At 41.9% G+C, this 17030-nt stretch overlaps 1 protein-coding gene across 5 annotated transcripts in view; it reads right to left on the bottom strand.

Moving 5' to 3' along the window:
- Positions 1-17030, bottom strand: part of NEK11 (NIMA related kinase 11) — an 82386-nt gene that overhangs the window by 60600 nt on the left and 4756 nt on the right. For all 5 annotated transcript variants that reach the window (XM_083468212.1, XM_083468214.1, XM_083468211.1 and 2 more), the window contains exon 2: positions 16457-16717. In XM_083468212.1, coding sequence (XP_083324338.1) covers positions 16457-16629 — 173 coding nt within the window. In that variant the 5' untranslated portion in view covers positions 16630-16717. The remainder of the gene's footprint in view (positions 1-16456; positions 16718-17030) is intronic.

Below are 17030 nucleotides of genomic sequence, written 5' to 3'. Positions count from 1 at the left end.
GCAATGGATCTAAACCCCCTATTGGACACACAAAACAAATTGTGAACCTCTCTGCCTTCGACATGAAGTCTTCAAGTCCTCAAAACCAGAGCCATCTGGAAGAGCACATATTTGCAAACAAAAACTCCTATCTATACCATCATCATTTCCAAGGGGGTGTCCCAGAAGATAACTCCCATGAACAAAAATTGTAATATGGCACAATTTAAAAAACCATCTAATCAGTGGGGACTGTCATTCAACATATCACCAACTTTTACAAGAGACTTTCAACACATATTCCTACCGCCATTTCCCAATTCTGCAGGCTATGTTTGTGCCCTTGCTATCTTGATTATTAAAAATGTACATTGTTGTTGTTTAGTCGTTTAGTCGTGCCCGACTCTTCGTGACCCCATGGACCAGAACACGCCAGGCACTCCTGTCTTCCACTGTCTACCGCAGTTTGGTCAGACTCATGTTTGTAGCTTCGAGAACACTGTCCAAAAATGTACATTATGGAATCCAGTTTGAACCATCTACCTGATGAATGGCTCTTGCTTATAAAAGCTCATGGCTTTTGCAAGGTATCTGTTGGTTTTCAATACTTGCACTTTCAATGTACCATGTATAATCCTTGTTCAGCAATGTAACAAACTTCCAAGGTAAGTCCATATTATTTCGACTGCATAAATGAAGGACTGAGAGACACTGACATATTCAACAACAGTCAGTAACTCCTTAGCTCAGCAGAGATTCAAACTCAGGTCAATCAGGTTTGACTCCAGCATCTCATTTAGTAGGCCACACTGGCCTAGTTCACACATGATGGTAAAGCTAACTATAGCTTACTGGGACTTGCAAAAAAGCTGGCTCACTAGAGGCGCTTGCACCTGCTCAGTTCTAAGCAAAGGCTTGGATGGCAGTGGACCTTGGTAATATGGTGCCCTGTGCAAGGCCAAAATTTGACTCCCAACCCCCCAGCCCTTGCAGTGGCTTCCCAAAGCTGGGTAAGGGAGGCACTGGGCTTTGGGAAGGAGGTGAGAGGGTTCTGACAGGGTCCTAGAGCCCTCCCGTTTCCTTCCCACATCTGGGCAAGCACAAACTAGGCTTTGGGAAGAAGTTGGGAGGACTCTAGGACCCTGTCAGAGCCCTCTCACCTCCTTCCCAAAGCCCAGTGCCTCCCTTACCCAGCTTTGGGAAGCCACTGCGAGGGCTGGGGGGATGGGAGTCAAATTTTGGCCTTGCACAGCTCCTTCCCTCACACCTCCTTCCCAAATGAAGCTCTTACTAGGCTTTGGGGAGGAGGCAAGAAGGCACCCCCTGAGGCTCGTGATGTCAATCATGCAAGTAGCTGTGCTCACCCTGCTCTTCAAAAGGAGAGCACAGGCGGTTTGATCAACATTTTAGCCAAGCCTAGACATTTATCATTTGACACTGCCATACTTTACCTAGCTGTAACATGTAGACCCATGTTGGAAGGCTTTACTGAATTACTAAAACTTTCAGAATCTCCAGCCATGGTTTTGGTTTGGGTTCTGAGCCTGAGGGGGAGAGTCAGGACAGGAGATTTTATTCCTGATCTACCATGAGCAACTGGGACTAGAGGGGATTTTATTTAGATAGATAGATAGATAGATAGATAGATAGATAGATAGAGATATAGATAGATAGATAATGATATACACCTCGAGTTCATATTACTTAAATCTAGCAACCATTTCACTAGATCAAAGTGAGCTGTGTGTTCTATAAAGTTGAGAAAACCTACATGAATTCTGATAAAGCAAGCAGGAAAGTTTCCTAAATAAATTCTGTAAATAGTAATCTTACCTAACAATATTTTAATTCATTAGATGTGGCATTAAAAGCCTCAGATATTTTTGACAAATGCAAGATAATTCCACATGGGAAAACATCATTTTCTCTACTTGTTTGCACTTGGGAGGGTGTTGATAATTTATTTTTATTAGCAAGAAACTCAACAGTCTAGTCATAAATCTGTCACTTTAACACTGATTGTAAGTTGTTTACTTCCCTCTGCAAAATACTATTATACATATGACACCATTATGTGCAGAAAGCCACTTTACAGTCTATAAATTGGGTGTTTACAGATTGACATTCCATGCTGAGAAGCTGCTGCAGCTGTTCTTGGACATTTGTTGAGAGGGTGATGGACGGCAATATATCCACAGCATTTTTTCTGTCAAGGAAAGTTTTATTCCTGCTTTTCACCATGAATTCCTTGTAAACAAGCTGTACCACTTTTGCTAACTGATAATAATAGGCATAAACCACCACAGTGCAAAACATATACTTAATTTTAAGGAAAAGCCAACCTTGGTCCAGCCACAAACAAACACCAGTACAAAATAAAGGAATTACCGTATTTTTCGCTCTATAACACGTACCTGACCATAACACGCACATCGTTTTTAGAGGAGGAAAACAAGGGGGAAAACATTCTGAATGAAACAGTGGATGTATCATTTTTGTGCTTCATGCTGTGGCCACAGACATGTGATCTGATGGTGAATTTGGGGTGACCCAATGCAAAAATCCTGAGAATTCCTGTGGATCCATGCTTTGTAACCACGTTTTTGCACCATTGCAGCCCCAGGCAACAGTGGGTGCGTGATTTTTCTGGTGCAGGCTGTAGCCATGGACATGCTATGTGATCTGATGGTGAATTTGGGGTGACCCAATGTAAAGATCCTGAGAATCCCTGTGGATCCATGCTTTGTAACCACATTTTTGCACCATTGCAGCCCCAGGCAACAGTGGGTGCGTGATTTTTTTGGTGCAGGCTGTAGCCATGGACATGCTATGTGATCTGATGGTGAATTTGGGGTGACCCAATGCAAAGATCCTGAGAATCCATATGGATCTATGCTTTGTAACCGCATTTTAAGTGGGGAGCGAAGGAAAAACAAAGAAGGGACATGAGAGGGATGTGCAGAGAAGCAGCTGGCTAAGAATGCAGGAGAGGGATTTAACGAGAGGGAGGAAAGAAAGGCAAAAGTTTCTCCCCGCCCAAGCCAGCCATCTCTCTCTCTCTCTCCCTCCCCCCCTCTCTCTCCCTCTCCCCCAGCAGCACCGGAGCACAGAGAGGAACTCTGCTTTCCCCTCTGCTTGCCTGGAGGGGAGGGGCTTTCCCTGCTCTTTGTTCCGTTTCAGCAAACACAGCAACGAAACAGAGGAGGGTGGGCAGTAAGACCCTGAGGCAGAATGCAGGAAAGCAGCCACTTCCTCTTTTCAGGTTTCCCTTCTCCGTGAAGCGCGATTTGATTTTTGCCTGATTTTTCGGCTCCAGGGACCACACATTCGCTCAATAACACGCACAGACATTTCCCCTTCCTTTTTAGGAGAAAAAATCTGCGTGTTATAGAGGGGAAAATACGGTAAATGCTATGGCCCTACATAGCCCACACATTAAGTGAGAACCTCTTTCTCTATTATGATTTCTATGCTCAATTGTGAATGCCTCTTACGCATACTATATGCATATTATGGGGTGTGAGGCATAAAAGTAGAACCTCAGTCCCTTCTGAGGTTCACCCAAGCTTGAGTTCGAGCATTTTCCTGTGGAAAAGGAAGCTCTAATATGGGAAATAAGGGTTCATTTCAGATATATTGTTAATATTTTGCTTGTTATTGGTACCTTTTATCACCTTTGGTGGACATGCCCGAAGATTAAGGCCTTCTGGGAAACGATCTATAATGAAATGAAAAAGGTACTTAAATGTACCTTTCCTAAAAAACCAGAGGCCTTTCTCTTGGGCATTGTCGGCCAACTGGTGACAAAGAAAGATAGAGCTTTTTTCATGTATGCCACAACAGCAGCAAGAATACTCATCGCAAAGTATTGGAAGACACAAGATTTACCCACTTTGGAAGAATGGCAGATGAAAGTGATGGACTATATGACACTGGCCGAGATGACAGGCAGAATCCGTGACCAACGAAAAGAGACGGTGGAAGAAGAATGGAGAAAATTTAAAAGCTACCTTAAGGACTACTATAAACTTAATGAATGCTAAAATGTCGTGGTTTTCAGAGACAAAGGGGTACAGGGATATAAGGTTAGACTATAAAAGAGGACTAAGATGATTGAGATTGGAAAGTAACAATTGGGAGTTGCTAGTTGAACTACGGACATTGGGATGCAGAGAGGGGGGGTATGGGGAAGTCCAAGAAAAGAGGTTTATGAAAATATGTTTGAAACTATACGTGTATGTTTGTCATTTTTAATGTTTGTTTGTTTTTCTTAAAAATGTTGCAAAACCAATAAAAATTTTATAAAAAAAAAAATATTTTGCTTGTTATTCCCTCTAAGCTACTGAAGCTGATAAATCCACGTACAAAAGAAATTCAATTTTACTTTATATATTTTTCCCCATTAAGTTTTTCAAGTAGGAAGCTTTCCTGTTAGTACAGGGAAATTATCTTGAAAATAAAGTGCTTAATCTACAGATAGAGGAAAGAATGGACACTGAACTATTTGAACAAGCATGAGTAATAAAGATAAAAAAGTCTTCCTGCTAACGCCTCTCTCTTAAGCCCATTTGTACTTTTCTCCGAGGAAAATTATAAATACTTTGATTACCTTTTTAAAGCTCTTTCCTCCCCTTAAACCGAAACTTAAATATTTATAGTTTAATTAAAATAAAAATTCCTGCAGACTCGGAAAATAATTATTAGGAGCATTGCTGAACACAGAATGTGTATAGCAATTCTTGGAAGGCACTCTCGATGTTACATCACTGCCACCTACAGTTCAGAGCTGCTTTATCCATGAGCCACTGCAATGATGACAGGGTTTTTAATTTATAGATATTCCTTTAGTTTTAAGAAACTGGCAATTTGAGGGATTGCCCTAAGGTCACATGATCCAAACACTTCCAAAGGAATATAAATTGCTGCACATGCTTTGTCACAGAAGCTCCAAAGAATAAAGTAGTTTCAAGCCGTTCCTCATGCCTCTCGTTTGCCTGTGGACCCAGAAGTGCAGAGTGAGGAATCAGCTGAATTATATTGGAAGTAGTTTTCTGGATGCACAGTGGAGTCAGTGAAAGCAATTCTGAATTCTGATAAACATGGGTATGTTGAATAACCATAGGAAGAGAAACCTGGTAAGATCAAATTATCCATTTATTTTATTTTATTTTTACATGATGCGGGAGAGGCCATTTATAATAGCCGGGGATGCTGAAGGTGAGAAAACGAAAATGTGGCATTTGTTCCTTATTGTACCCAAGAATGTGACATCCATCCTAGGTCTAGCAGCCTGTGAAATATTGCTGTGTATGAGTACTGGCCACTTACCAAGGAATACCAGGATTTGTTTGTAGAGCTAGTCTGACAGACAGATAATACTGGCTTTAAGCTCTATGAATCTCTTGGAATCGCTCTCCTGTTTTCTGGCTTAAATGCTGGAAGGTCACAGGCTGTCTCATCAAAGTAATGTTTTGTTTCAGGAAAAAGATTCACAAAGTAGAGAAAACTCTCTGCCAGCTTCTTCGGGATCAGTCATGTTAACTGAACTTCACACCTCACGGTGCCCATCTCTGTCGCTTTGGATTCAGGGATCTGAACCTGACTCCATTTTGATCAGTTGATGACAATGGAAGCCGCTAGAATGACACTCACTTGGTTTATAGAAGCCATCAGAATAGCTCTCACCTATCTCTTTAGGTCCTCTGAGCAACTCTGATGGGAAACCATGTTAGTTTATTTGCCCATAACTGATTATTTACTACAGTTTAACGACAACAGTCATATCAAGATGATGAAGAGAATCCAAAAACTGAAACAAAATAAAAATAAAAATCATTTGACAAGGCAGCCTGTGATGTTCCAGAATTTAAATCAGGGGACACGGTATGCATGAGGAATTGTTCTTATACAGTGGTATCTTGGTTCCTGAATGGCTTAGCTGTTGAACAAATTGGCTCCCGAATGCCACAAACCCAAAAGTGAGTGTTCTGGTTTGCAAATGTTTTTTGGAAGCTGAAAGTCCGACATGGCTTCCATGGCTTCCGATTGGCTGCAGGAAGCTCCTGTAGCCAATTGGAAGCTGTGCCTTGGTTTTTGAATGGTTTTGGGAGTCAAACAGACTCCTGGAACGGATTAAGTTCAAGAACCAAGGTACCACTGTACTTGAGACCAGAATGGGACAGTTGTAGAACAGCCATATCCAGAGTCTTATGGAATACAGGCAGGCAGGCAGTGCTGGATTAAACTCCGTGGAGGCCCCATGGCAGTCAAAATCTCGTTTTCCCCCCACTGCCCTTGTGCATATACTCTATTGGAATAACATTCAACTAAGAAAACTTGATTGTAATTTTCTTTCAAGATCAAATCAGTATTATTTTGATCCGTTGACCCCTAAAAGGCATGAGGCCCAGAGGCCAATCTGGTAATCTGGCACCGCAGCTAGGGTCAATTTATTGTCCCATAACCATTGTAACATATAAGCCATTCCAGGATATCCCTCAAATGTATCCGAAAGTACTGATTCCAGCTTCTATCAGATGATGCTATCAAGAAGAATTTGACAGCAGGGCCCATAGTGACCCATGATGAACACTGAAGCATTCTACTAGGAAGATAAAAATTCTAGAACTTGTAAATAAGTATGAATTAGCAAAGAGTAATTAACTGGCAAAGATAACTCATTTTCTGTGGATAGTGCATTTTAATCAGTAATTTCAATCCATATGTTTCAAAATTGTCATTTATTTATTTATTTATTGTTATTGTCTAATATTTAAGGGGAAGATGTGATAACAGAGCCTATAAATGAGAGAAGTCTTTTAGTATTAAGAAGTTGGTAATTTGGTGACTTGTCCTAAGGTCACATGATCCAGGCTGTTCCAAAGGCCTAGAAGTTGCTGCACAAGTTTGTTGCAGATTTGTCTTAGAGACTCTGATAAAGTTGTTTTCAAGCCATTCCTTATTCCTCTGGCTTGTCTGTGGACCCAGAATCATTACCGCCACTGTGAGCTTGCCTCGCTTTTCAAGCTTAAATGTCACACATGCCAGTCACTGCTAATTTCAATGGAAAACAAAGTTTTCTCTGGGGGTTTCAGGGTCAAGGGCTAAACAATGTGTTTACAAGGTATTTTGGAAGACTGTGTTTCATGAAATATAGCTTTGTAGAGATCAGGAATGGCTTGTAGACTGGGAAGGTGCTGCATAGACACAGGAACCCTTCTCTATGCAAATGATACCCTCTGTAGTTAATGAAATGTCTGTACTGGAGATAACAATGGTTAGAGTCAACTATGATTAGGGCAAAAACGTTATTTGAAACGGGTTTGCAAACCACAGTTTTGGGCAAACCTGATAAGTTGTAACCATAGCTGGCCTCCAACATAGATCTACTATGTCCCCAATGTGGGGATTCGGGGTGCAGCCCTTCAATGGCTGCGCTCGTTCCTCTCTGGTCAGGGATAGAGGGTGGCACGGGGGGGGGGGTGTCATCATGCTACTCCTTGGTGTGTGGAGTACCGCAGGTCGCAATTCTCTCCCTGATGCTTTTTAACATCTATATGTGCCCCCTCGCCCAGCTCGTCCGGAATTTTGGTTTGGGTTGTCATCAGTATGCTGATGACACCCAGCTTTATCTGTTGATGGACGGCCACCCTGACTTGGCCTCAGACACACTGTTCAGATGTTTGGAAGCTGTGGCTGGATGGCTACGTGGGAGCTGACTGAAGTTAAATCCTTCAAAGATAGAGGTCCTTTGGCTGGGTCGAGACGATATGGGGTTGGGGGGCCAACTCCCATCCCTTGTGGGGGCGCAACTAGTGCCAGCGCCTTCTGGGTGTAATCTTTGACGCCTCCCTTTCTATGGAGGCACAGGTTAAAGCTATAAAAAGGCGGCATTTTTTCATCTCCGCCAAGCTAAGCAGTTGGTCCCTTACCTCTCTCGCCCTGACCTCGCCACTGTGATCCTGCAACTATAAGGATCCAGAATCATCTAAAGTGTAAGTAATACCGTTTCTATGAAGACAAGTTCTGATCAGAAGTTATTATGGATGTAGTATTATGAATGAAGGGAGGGGCTTGCCAAGGAATGAGTTAATTTTCAATAAGTGATAACTCTCCAAAAGGGTTATTTTTCCAGGCTGCAGCTGCAGAGTACTTGTGACTGTCTCATTGATTGATTATTTATGTTGCTGTGCAGACTGGCAAGAAGTGCTGGCCTATATCAGATGCTCCAATTACAGCTTTCTGTGGTGGAGAAGTGTGAATAATTATGGAGAAGGATTGTTGGAGACAGAACTGGAAAGACTTGTGAAGAACAAACAGAAGGCTAAAGTTGCAGGACTTTGGAAACTTTGGACTTGCTGAGAACTTCAAGCAAGGACTTTGAAAGCTCTCTCTGGGCTCAGAGAGAGAAGCCTTCTCAAAGCAACTGTATAGTGTATTTTGCGTTTACTAAATAAAACAACCTCTGCTACACTTTGTCTACTGTGGGAAGTTTAATCACTTTGCTGAACTTTTGACTGTACAGTCACCTAACAGGTTATTGGCACAAACATTCAATAGGTTTAGTGGATATGACCAGTGGTGTAGAGGAATAAAAACAGTGAAATGGAGCTTTGAAACTTCTTTCAGATGAGGAACAATGACATTAATTGTCACAGCAACAGGTTAACTGACAAATTCTCCTTGCTCTGGGAAATGAATGAGTTTGTGACATATCAGCAAAAGGAAATCAGAGACTGAGACGACACTTAGCTCATTTGGATGCCTATCCAAATTTCTAGGAAAACAAAACCCAACAAATTAATCAGAAGTAAGCAAGCAGTCAGGATGTGGGGCGGGTGTGGGTGTGTCAACATTTCTTCTAAGAGCAGTTTTTCAGAGCACTCAAGTGTTGTTGTTTTTGGGGGTAAATCCACATTGTACACTATGAAATGCATTTTCCTTATGTAGCTTTGCTTCGCCAAAGGATCACAGACAGAGCAAGAACTTTTGGATTCTAATCATAGCACAGGGATGAGGTTCTAAATCCAGGGCAGGGAACCTCCAGCCCAGGGGCCAGATTCAATCCTCTAGGCCTTCAGACTGGCCCTTCAGACTCTCCCCAATTTACACCCCCTCCTCACCCACAGGCCTTTGCAACTTCTTCGAGTCTTTTTGCCTAGCTGGAATGTGTTCATAAACTCTAATATATACTTCTTGCTTACCTAGATGGATGCTAGAGAGGGGGATCAGTATAGAAAACAACCTGCTGCACAAAATATGTACATCCATTGCTCTGCCTACTTTTGCCTCTGTCCCCACCCACAACTGGCATGTGACCTCTAGAGATTTGCCCAAAAGGGAATGCAGCATCTGCTCACCATCCATTTTTTAAATTATCTGATAACTTTATGCCTTCACTTGAGAGATTTACGGTATTTTTTTTAACAGACAGTGTGTGATTCCTTGCTCATCCAGCTGATTTACACTGTTAGAAGACCAATGAAGCAACCCTATCATTTGGGTCCCCTGAAACTTCTCATGGGCTTAAACCAGAGTCCACATGGTCAGACTTTGCTCCCTTGATAACTGATGAGCATTCTCCAACCCCACCCTGTCTCTTTCACTTGACATAAGAATGAACATCTAATTCGCACACATGCAAGGTGGTAAGGTCTGTACAGAGTGGTTTTCTCACCTCACTCGGAGAGGCCTTGATGTGAAGGTGCACTCCACATTTTCTCTGATAATGTAACTGGAGTTCACAAGGAGACACGGTTGCTCTGCCTTTATCAGGTAAGAGGGAGGTGGCTAATTCACTTTGTCACCTCAGAAACAAAGTCTATGAATCCTGCAGGGGTCATGTTTATTATCCCTGGGCATGATGGATGTCAGCTATGGTAAATTAAACTCCCGCCCCCTCCAAAAAAAAAAAAAAAAAAGAGCCTATTCCAGAAAGACAATGACACTGTATAAAGAAATTCATATGTGCTGAAACTAAAGAAATTCCTATCTAAAAGGTTATAGCAAGAGCATATTTGTTCAAACAAATAAACACCCTATGACCTGAAAAGAGCTTTCTCTCCCTCTATTCTTCCGCCTCCTCTCTCTCCCTCCGTCTCTTTCTACATTATATATAATTTTATTTTCAGAACTCAATGCCGTCGAAGAAAAGGCAAGCAGCATGATTAGATGAACAAATGCAGCGCAACCAGCAGGGAGCCATTTGTTATTGTATTAATCGATTCAGCTTCAGCGGAATGTTCTCTTTGGAATACCTTCAGAGAAACAAACAGGCCCTGCAAACGCAGGGATTTAACTACACAGCAATCTGCTGATTGTCTCTTAGATATTCATAAGTTACAGAGTTCCTTCCACCTTTAGATTTCATTTCAGTTGTAATAAGAAGGCATAAATAATTGAGAGACATGCCATAAATTATTCAGCTAAGTGCGCCGTTTCCAAGGAATCCTAGCATGAGTCGGGATTAATGGGATAATGCAAGTCAGGGGCAGAAGTGGTGGTGACACCCCACCATTACCACATGCAGGAACGGTGCTGGGTGCTTGGCGCTTCTCAGCATGCGACTTCCACCGAGGGGACATATTAACACCTCTTGCATATTTATGGCGTCCAAGTCCCAACTGCCCGCTGTGTACTTCTGCTGCTTGGTCGTGCATGCCTTTAGAACAGCCTCCTTTTTATGAAACGGATGGGGACTTTCGTTACCCAGAGAAGACTACAACGTCTTCCAGTGGCCACACTTCAATAGGACTTGGGTACTTAAGCATTAGAAGTTTTTTAAAAAGAAAAGGAGATATATATTAATTGGGGAAGTGGCCTTTAAAAGGGAGTTGAAGGAAAGGAAACTCCCAGGAGTTACAGGCAATTGTGATGAGAGACATTTGTATGGAAAGCCAGTGTCTGGTTTAATAAGGTAACAATGGCCTGTCAGCACATTTAATGGAGAGGGTTTTTCTTTGCTTGCTCTATGCAAAGTGGTAACATACCATAGGGAGAGGAGGGAGTCCCAGCAAGACATCTGAAAAGGCTATACTGGCATTTAATGTGAGTTAAAGGGTAATTAATCATTTATTTTTCCAAACAAGTGGTCTACCCTGGAAGAACAGAATTGGCTGTTTCTGATTGCAAACATCCTTTCCCTCTCCTCGCAGTGCGCTCTATTTTTTCTTTCTTTCCCAATACTGTTATGTTGACTTAAAAGTAAAGGTAAAGGTACCCCTGACTGTTGGGTCCAGTCACAAACGACTCTGGGATTATGCGTTCATCTCACTCTATAGGCTGAGGGAGCGGGCATTTGTCCACAGACAGCTTCCAGGTCATGTGGCCAGCATGACTAAGCCGCTTCTGGCAAACCAGAGCAGCGCACGGAAATGTTGTTTACCTTCCCACCAGAGCAGTACCTATTTATCTACTTGCACTTTGATGTGCTTTCGAACTGCTAGGTGGCCAGGAGCTAGGACCGAACAACGGAAGCTCACCCCGTCGTAGGGATTCGAACTGCTGACCTTCCGATCGGCAAGCCCTAGGCCAGGGGTCTGCAACCTTTAAGACAAAAAGAGCCACTTGGACCCATTTCCGAAGAAAAAACAACAACTGGGAGCCGCAAAACCATTGCGACATTTAAAACAAATATATCTCCGGAGCCACGTTATGACAGCGGGCGGGAAGGTGACGTCAGGACGGTGCGTGACTAACGCACGCACCGCCCCATGCGACGTCACAGCCAGTACAGCGCCCGCCACAGTGAGGAGTGTCGGGGCGCACAATGCGCCTCCTCCCCTCGCTAGTATCCGCCCCGGAGCCGCAGCAAAGATGTAAAAGAGCCACATGCGGCTCCGGAGCCGCGGGTTGCAGACCCCTGCCCTAGGCTCTGTGGTTTAGACCACAGCGCCACCCTTATGTTGACTTAGTTGGGTATGTTTGTGACATGCAATTACAATATGGGGCGCACTGAAAAATAATTAGAAAGGGAGGATGCAAACTACGGGATCATAACATATTACAAGCAGCACTATTTTTTGTCTTGTATTGGTGCTATATGCCTTGATCCTCTCTAATGAATAAGTTGTTTTCATTCCTACCCAGGAGCTATAAGACATTAAGAATAAGTTACAAGGTTTTCTCTTGTAAACAGTACACAAACTTCCTGCATTATCTAATTTGTGTGGTGATGGTGACTGAGTGACTTCAAAATATTTTGTTCAGTTGCAATGAAACCCTACAAATAAGGGGGGGGGTTAGCACACCCCTCCCAAAAAACTATGAATGTAGCAAAGACAAAACACGTAGTTACACTGCAAACATACAACAGTTTTGCAACAGTTTAACGGTTATGTTTCCACCACAAAAAATGTGGGAATTGTAGTTTGCAGAGGGAGCTGTTTGGTATCCCAATACCCCTCAAAGAATCACAGTTCGATAGGGAGATTGTGTTTTGTTCTAGGTGTAGCTATGTCCTGACTTCTTACCTACATCCCATCTCCTCCAAGAAGCTCAGGGTGGCATGTATTGATCTCCTCCACATTGTAGCCTCACAACAAGAGCTGCTCCCCTAGGTTCCTGTATTCATGGCTCTCCCTGTGTATGGTTTAATGTTTATGGCTGCACCCACCAAGCATTCTGCATGTGGCATAGAATTCAGGTCCTCAGCATCTCTGCTTTAAATGTTTTAAACAACAAAAATGTAAGTTGCTAGATCTTCTAGTTTGAAAACACAGCAGTCTGGGGAAACAAAAGGTTTGAGAGCAGGGCTTCAAGTAGGCAGGTTTGTAAAGCAGCATTGCTCTGGCAGTAGTTCTTAATTTATCCTGCCTGGCTAGGAAAAGCCAAATAAATTATGCAAAACAGCAAAATGCACACCTATTTAAATAATTTTCTGTAACACTACATGTTGCCACCCAAAAACAGTTCTAGACATCTTGTTAATTTTATCCGATTTCTTACCACAGAAGCAAAACCCACCAAATTCACAATTCTGCTTCAAAACATTGTTTTATATATCATTCTTATAGGAAGATAATGTATTGAAGAGTCTAATGGTTTATAGATGTGTATGGAGTGAAGTTGTACAAATTCAGCATTCATAGAGAACAGAACTTTCTGTTGATCTAGGAACTGAGTGACATGTTAGCACAGGGACAACAACATGAGCCAAAATTAAAATGAAATGTAAGAAAAGCATGGGCCTGGAGCCATACACAGTGTTTGCAAAGTGCCAATGTGATTTGCTCCACAAATCTCAAAAATAAAGCGCCAGAGAGGCTAGAAATCAATATTTAGCTAACAGTTTTAAAACAGGTTTTGAGTGTTAGGTACCGCATGAACAGCCTATAACGGTTGGGCAGCAGATTTCAGGTCTTCCTAATGAACTTCAGGCAGGGACTCCTGGCCAATGGCCCGGAATCATTAAATGGGAAGAAGAAACAATCATGTGAATGTACTGCATCCCACAGAGCGGCTCACTGCACCCTTCCCACACAATATTCATTGGCTGTTTCTGTGGAAGTCCATACAGGGTCAGAACACGAGCCAACTGTGGGGATTAAAGATGGAGGGAGCTATGTACACCACCTTGAGCTCCCTGAAGGAAAAGGTGGGATAGAAACGCAACGAATAAGTCTTTTAGTTGTTCTGTCTGATTTGACCATCAGCCAGTGAGTAGCACTGTGTGCTGCCCAGTAGCAAAAGTGGGTGCTAGCTCAGCAACAGGAGGCAATGTAGCAGAGCAAACACAGAAAGGGAACAAAAAAGCAGGATCGCCAGCAGAGCTGTCAACAAAAAAGAATAGAGACTGCATAGCCAAACCGCTATCCAACTTCTTACCCTCCAGTTACCAGTAATTCTCAAACTAGTCTGTGCCAGATATCTATAGTTATCTTGGAAAGAGCATTAAATCAGTGCAGCTCTAATAAATTATCTCTAAAGCATTGGAAAACCACAAACAGGCCTCAAGTTCGTTTGGGATTTTGCAAATTCCAGCTTTATTTTGAGATCTGCTGCATGATGCTAAATGTAACCATTCAGGGAAGCTGAATAAACTTCATTATGACAAGGGGGAAATGTTTGTGGCACTCACCAAGATGTACAGACAGACATATTATCCCATGTATACCTTTTGTATACATGAGCTTATTCTGCTGGTAAAATGCAAGTTCTCAACAGATTCAACTTTGCTGTCTACTCAGAAGTAAGCTCCATTGGTTTCAACAGTGCTTACTCCTGGATAAGTGGGTGCAGGACTACAGCCTAAGGTACTTCATAAATTTTAACTAGTTGCTGGTGGGGTGCACATGTTGTAATGACTAAACAATACGAATTCAAATAAATAAAGTTGGGGTAATGAGGCACCTACCCTAGAAGCAACCTGGACATGACAAAATAGGTATTGAAAAGTCACAGCTATTGTAGTAACAGTAAATTGTGTTCTTTTCAAAACTGAGTAACAAAGCATGTGTTCAAGACATTAGACAAAAAGGCAGTTCTTGGCTTGCTGAGAGGTTTAATAAGACCAGTAGGAAAGGCAGCATAACACCCTGGAAGCTCATTATTGACCTCTGCACTTGCATCACAGAAGAGGAAGGCTTTTGCAGCAGAAATACTGCTGGAAACAGAACTGTGCAAAAAAAATTCTGAGCCAGAATAGTTTTGCTCAGTGGTAAGAATTTGACATTTAAGCAGCAGAATGCTTAAAGATCCACAATTCTTAGCTCATTCCTTGAAACTAATTTTGGTAGACAAAAGTTCTCTCCTTTAAAAATAGATAATTAAAAATCGATGCAGAAATATTCAAACGCATGTCACATCCATGCAGAAAATTGTGATACCTTCTGCTGTATTTATAAATAAACTTCTCTTTTCCAAAACGTGCAGCTGAGGTTAACTTTCAGTTTTGGTGAAAGCAACTGTAAATCCTCAGGGAGAAGTGAGTGCTTTATAGTGGCATGAGTTATACACTGGCTCCCCCAACTGGTACATCACTAAATTGCAAAGTTCTATATGTGAAAAGGTAACCAAAAGTACTTTGCTCAAGGACATGAAGAATTATTGTCATAGATTAAGGGATTTAAATCTACATGAAAAGAAGAGTAATGGGGGCATACTCAGCTTCACCTTTTCTGAATAATATATTATCTCTGAAATTAACGAATTCATCTGACTCTAATTGTGCAGCATATGGCTGCTACTGCCAGTAAAACGAGCCAAAAGAAAAGAAAAAGCTTTGCTAGGTCAGACCAACAGGATGCTGGATTAAACATACTGCACTAGGAGCATCTTGTCTAGCATCCTGTTTCTCAAATGGCCAATCAGATGTACCTTGGGTCTCACAAGGAGCACATGAGGACAAAACTGGCCATTCTTTCTACATGCTGCTCCTGATATGACTGTAGGACCAACATTGATAGAAACTGATAACTTCTCTTCCATGAATATGCCTAACCTCATTTTAAAACCATCTAAAATGGTGACCATCACTAAAAGTTGCAGTAGTGAAATTCCATAGCTTAACTCCGTGCTGCATGAAGAACTTCATTTTGTCGAATTCCTGCATCTCTTGCCATTCTGTTTCATTGGTTAACCCCGAGTTTTAAGTATTTAGTATTATGAGAAGGGGAAAAAACTCTCTATCTCCCTTTTCCATACCATGCATGGTTTTATACAACACTATCATGCCCTGCCCCCTTTCTCACATTTTGTCTAAACTAAAAAACCACAACTGTCTGGTCTTTCTTTATAGGTGAAGCCCCCTGATAATTTTGTTTGCCCTCTCCTGCACCTCCTTTGATGCTACCTTTTTGGGATGTACCAACCAGAAAGATGCACAGTATTCCAAGTGTGGTCACACCGCAGTTTCATATGAACCCATTTTAATACTGACAGCCTTCTTTTCAATCCCCTTTCCTAATGATCCATACATTAAAACTTGCTCTATTTACAGCTGTTGCACACAAGGTCATTTTCACCAAACTATCCACTGTGACCCCTTTTAAAGTCAGTCACCACCAGCTCAGAACCCATTGATTGTACCAAGCTAAGGTCACAGGAGTTTTCTCCTTTCCCTCACAGGCTGCAGTAGCTGTTGCCTGTCAATTAGAGAACTGCATTACAATACCAGCTAGGAGCTGACTAGCAGATACACAAAGCTGAATTTGCAAAATACATATGAATTAGCTTTGGGACAATCAGCTTGGTTCAGTTCTGAAAACTACAAAAAACAGAAGTAATGAAAAAGAACTGAGTAAAGTAGGAGAAAGTAGGGGAAGAAACTAAAACAAACTGAAGGGCCTATGCTTTAAATCAATTTTAGATCTCCATCTGCTTAACATTAGGGGAAACAGGCTGAACACTCCATGCAGACAAACATTAATCCATTCATTTATCTTTGAAGACAATAATTAAAGATGTAAACAAATCAGATATATGTAAGAGGATTAAAAAAAAACTACACACAAGTTATTTCACCGTATGTAACACTTACAATTGTTCTTCTTCTTCTTTTGCTTTTTTGTCAGAAACCAAGTAGACAGTTCCAAAGCTTCCACGCCCAAGTTTCTGTTGAATAGTGTATCTTCCTGCAATCAAGGTCTTTGAGCAAGTAGAAATGGGCATAAGAGGAGTACCATGCTTAGTAACTTCTTGGAATCTCAACATTGCTCCATACAGGAGTGCTAGGCCAGTATTTATGAGTCTGCAGAATTAAACGGTCCTCTGTCACTGAAGCAATATTCACAAGTGACACCTGCAAGGTGGGGAAAACCTAAGATGTAGATTATAATTCGTTTAAGTACTTTTCTGTCAATATATGAGGAGAGTTTCTTTAAGCTGATACTGTATCAATGGTACCTCATAAATTCATTTCTACATCAGAATATTTCAGAGACTTAGACTAGCTCCTCTCCATTATATTATCTCAGCAGTAGACCTAAGAGGGACAATTCTCTCTTAGGTGCTATGCCTCACAATCTTCGCTGCTGCCACAAAAGCAAAACATATCAATGATGGGTTGGGACATAATGAAATGGCAGTGATGCCAGCTGGGATGCCTATGAGTC

Source organism: Podarcis liolepis (assembly GCF_965112155.1).
Source record: "Podarcis liolepis genome assembly, chromosome: 12".
Lineage (NCBI taxonomy): Eukaryota > Metazoa > Chordata > Lepidosauria > Squamata > Lacertidae > Podarcis > Podarcis liolepis.
Note: the sequence above shows the minus strand (reverse complement) of the source record. Positions and strands in the feature narration are given on the sequence as shown.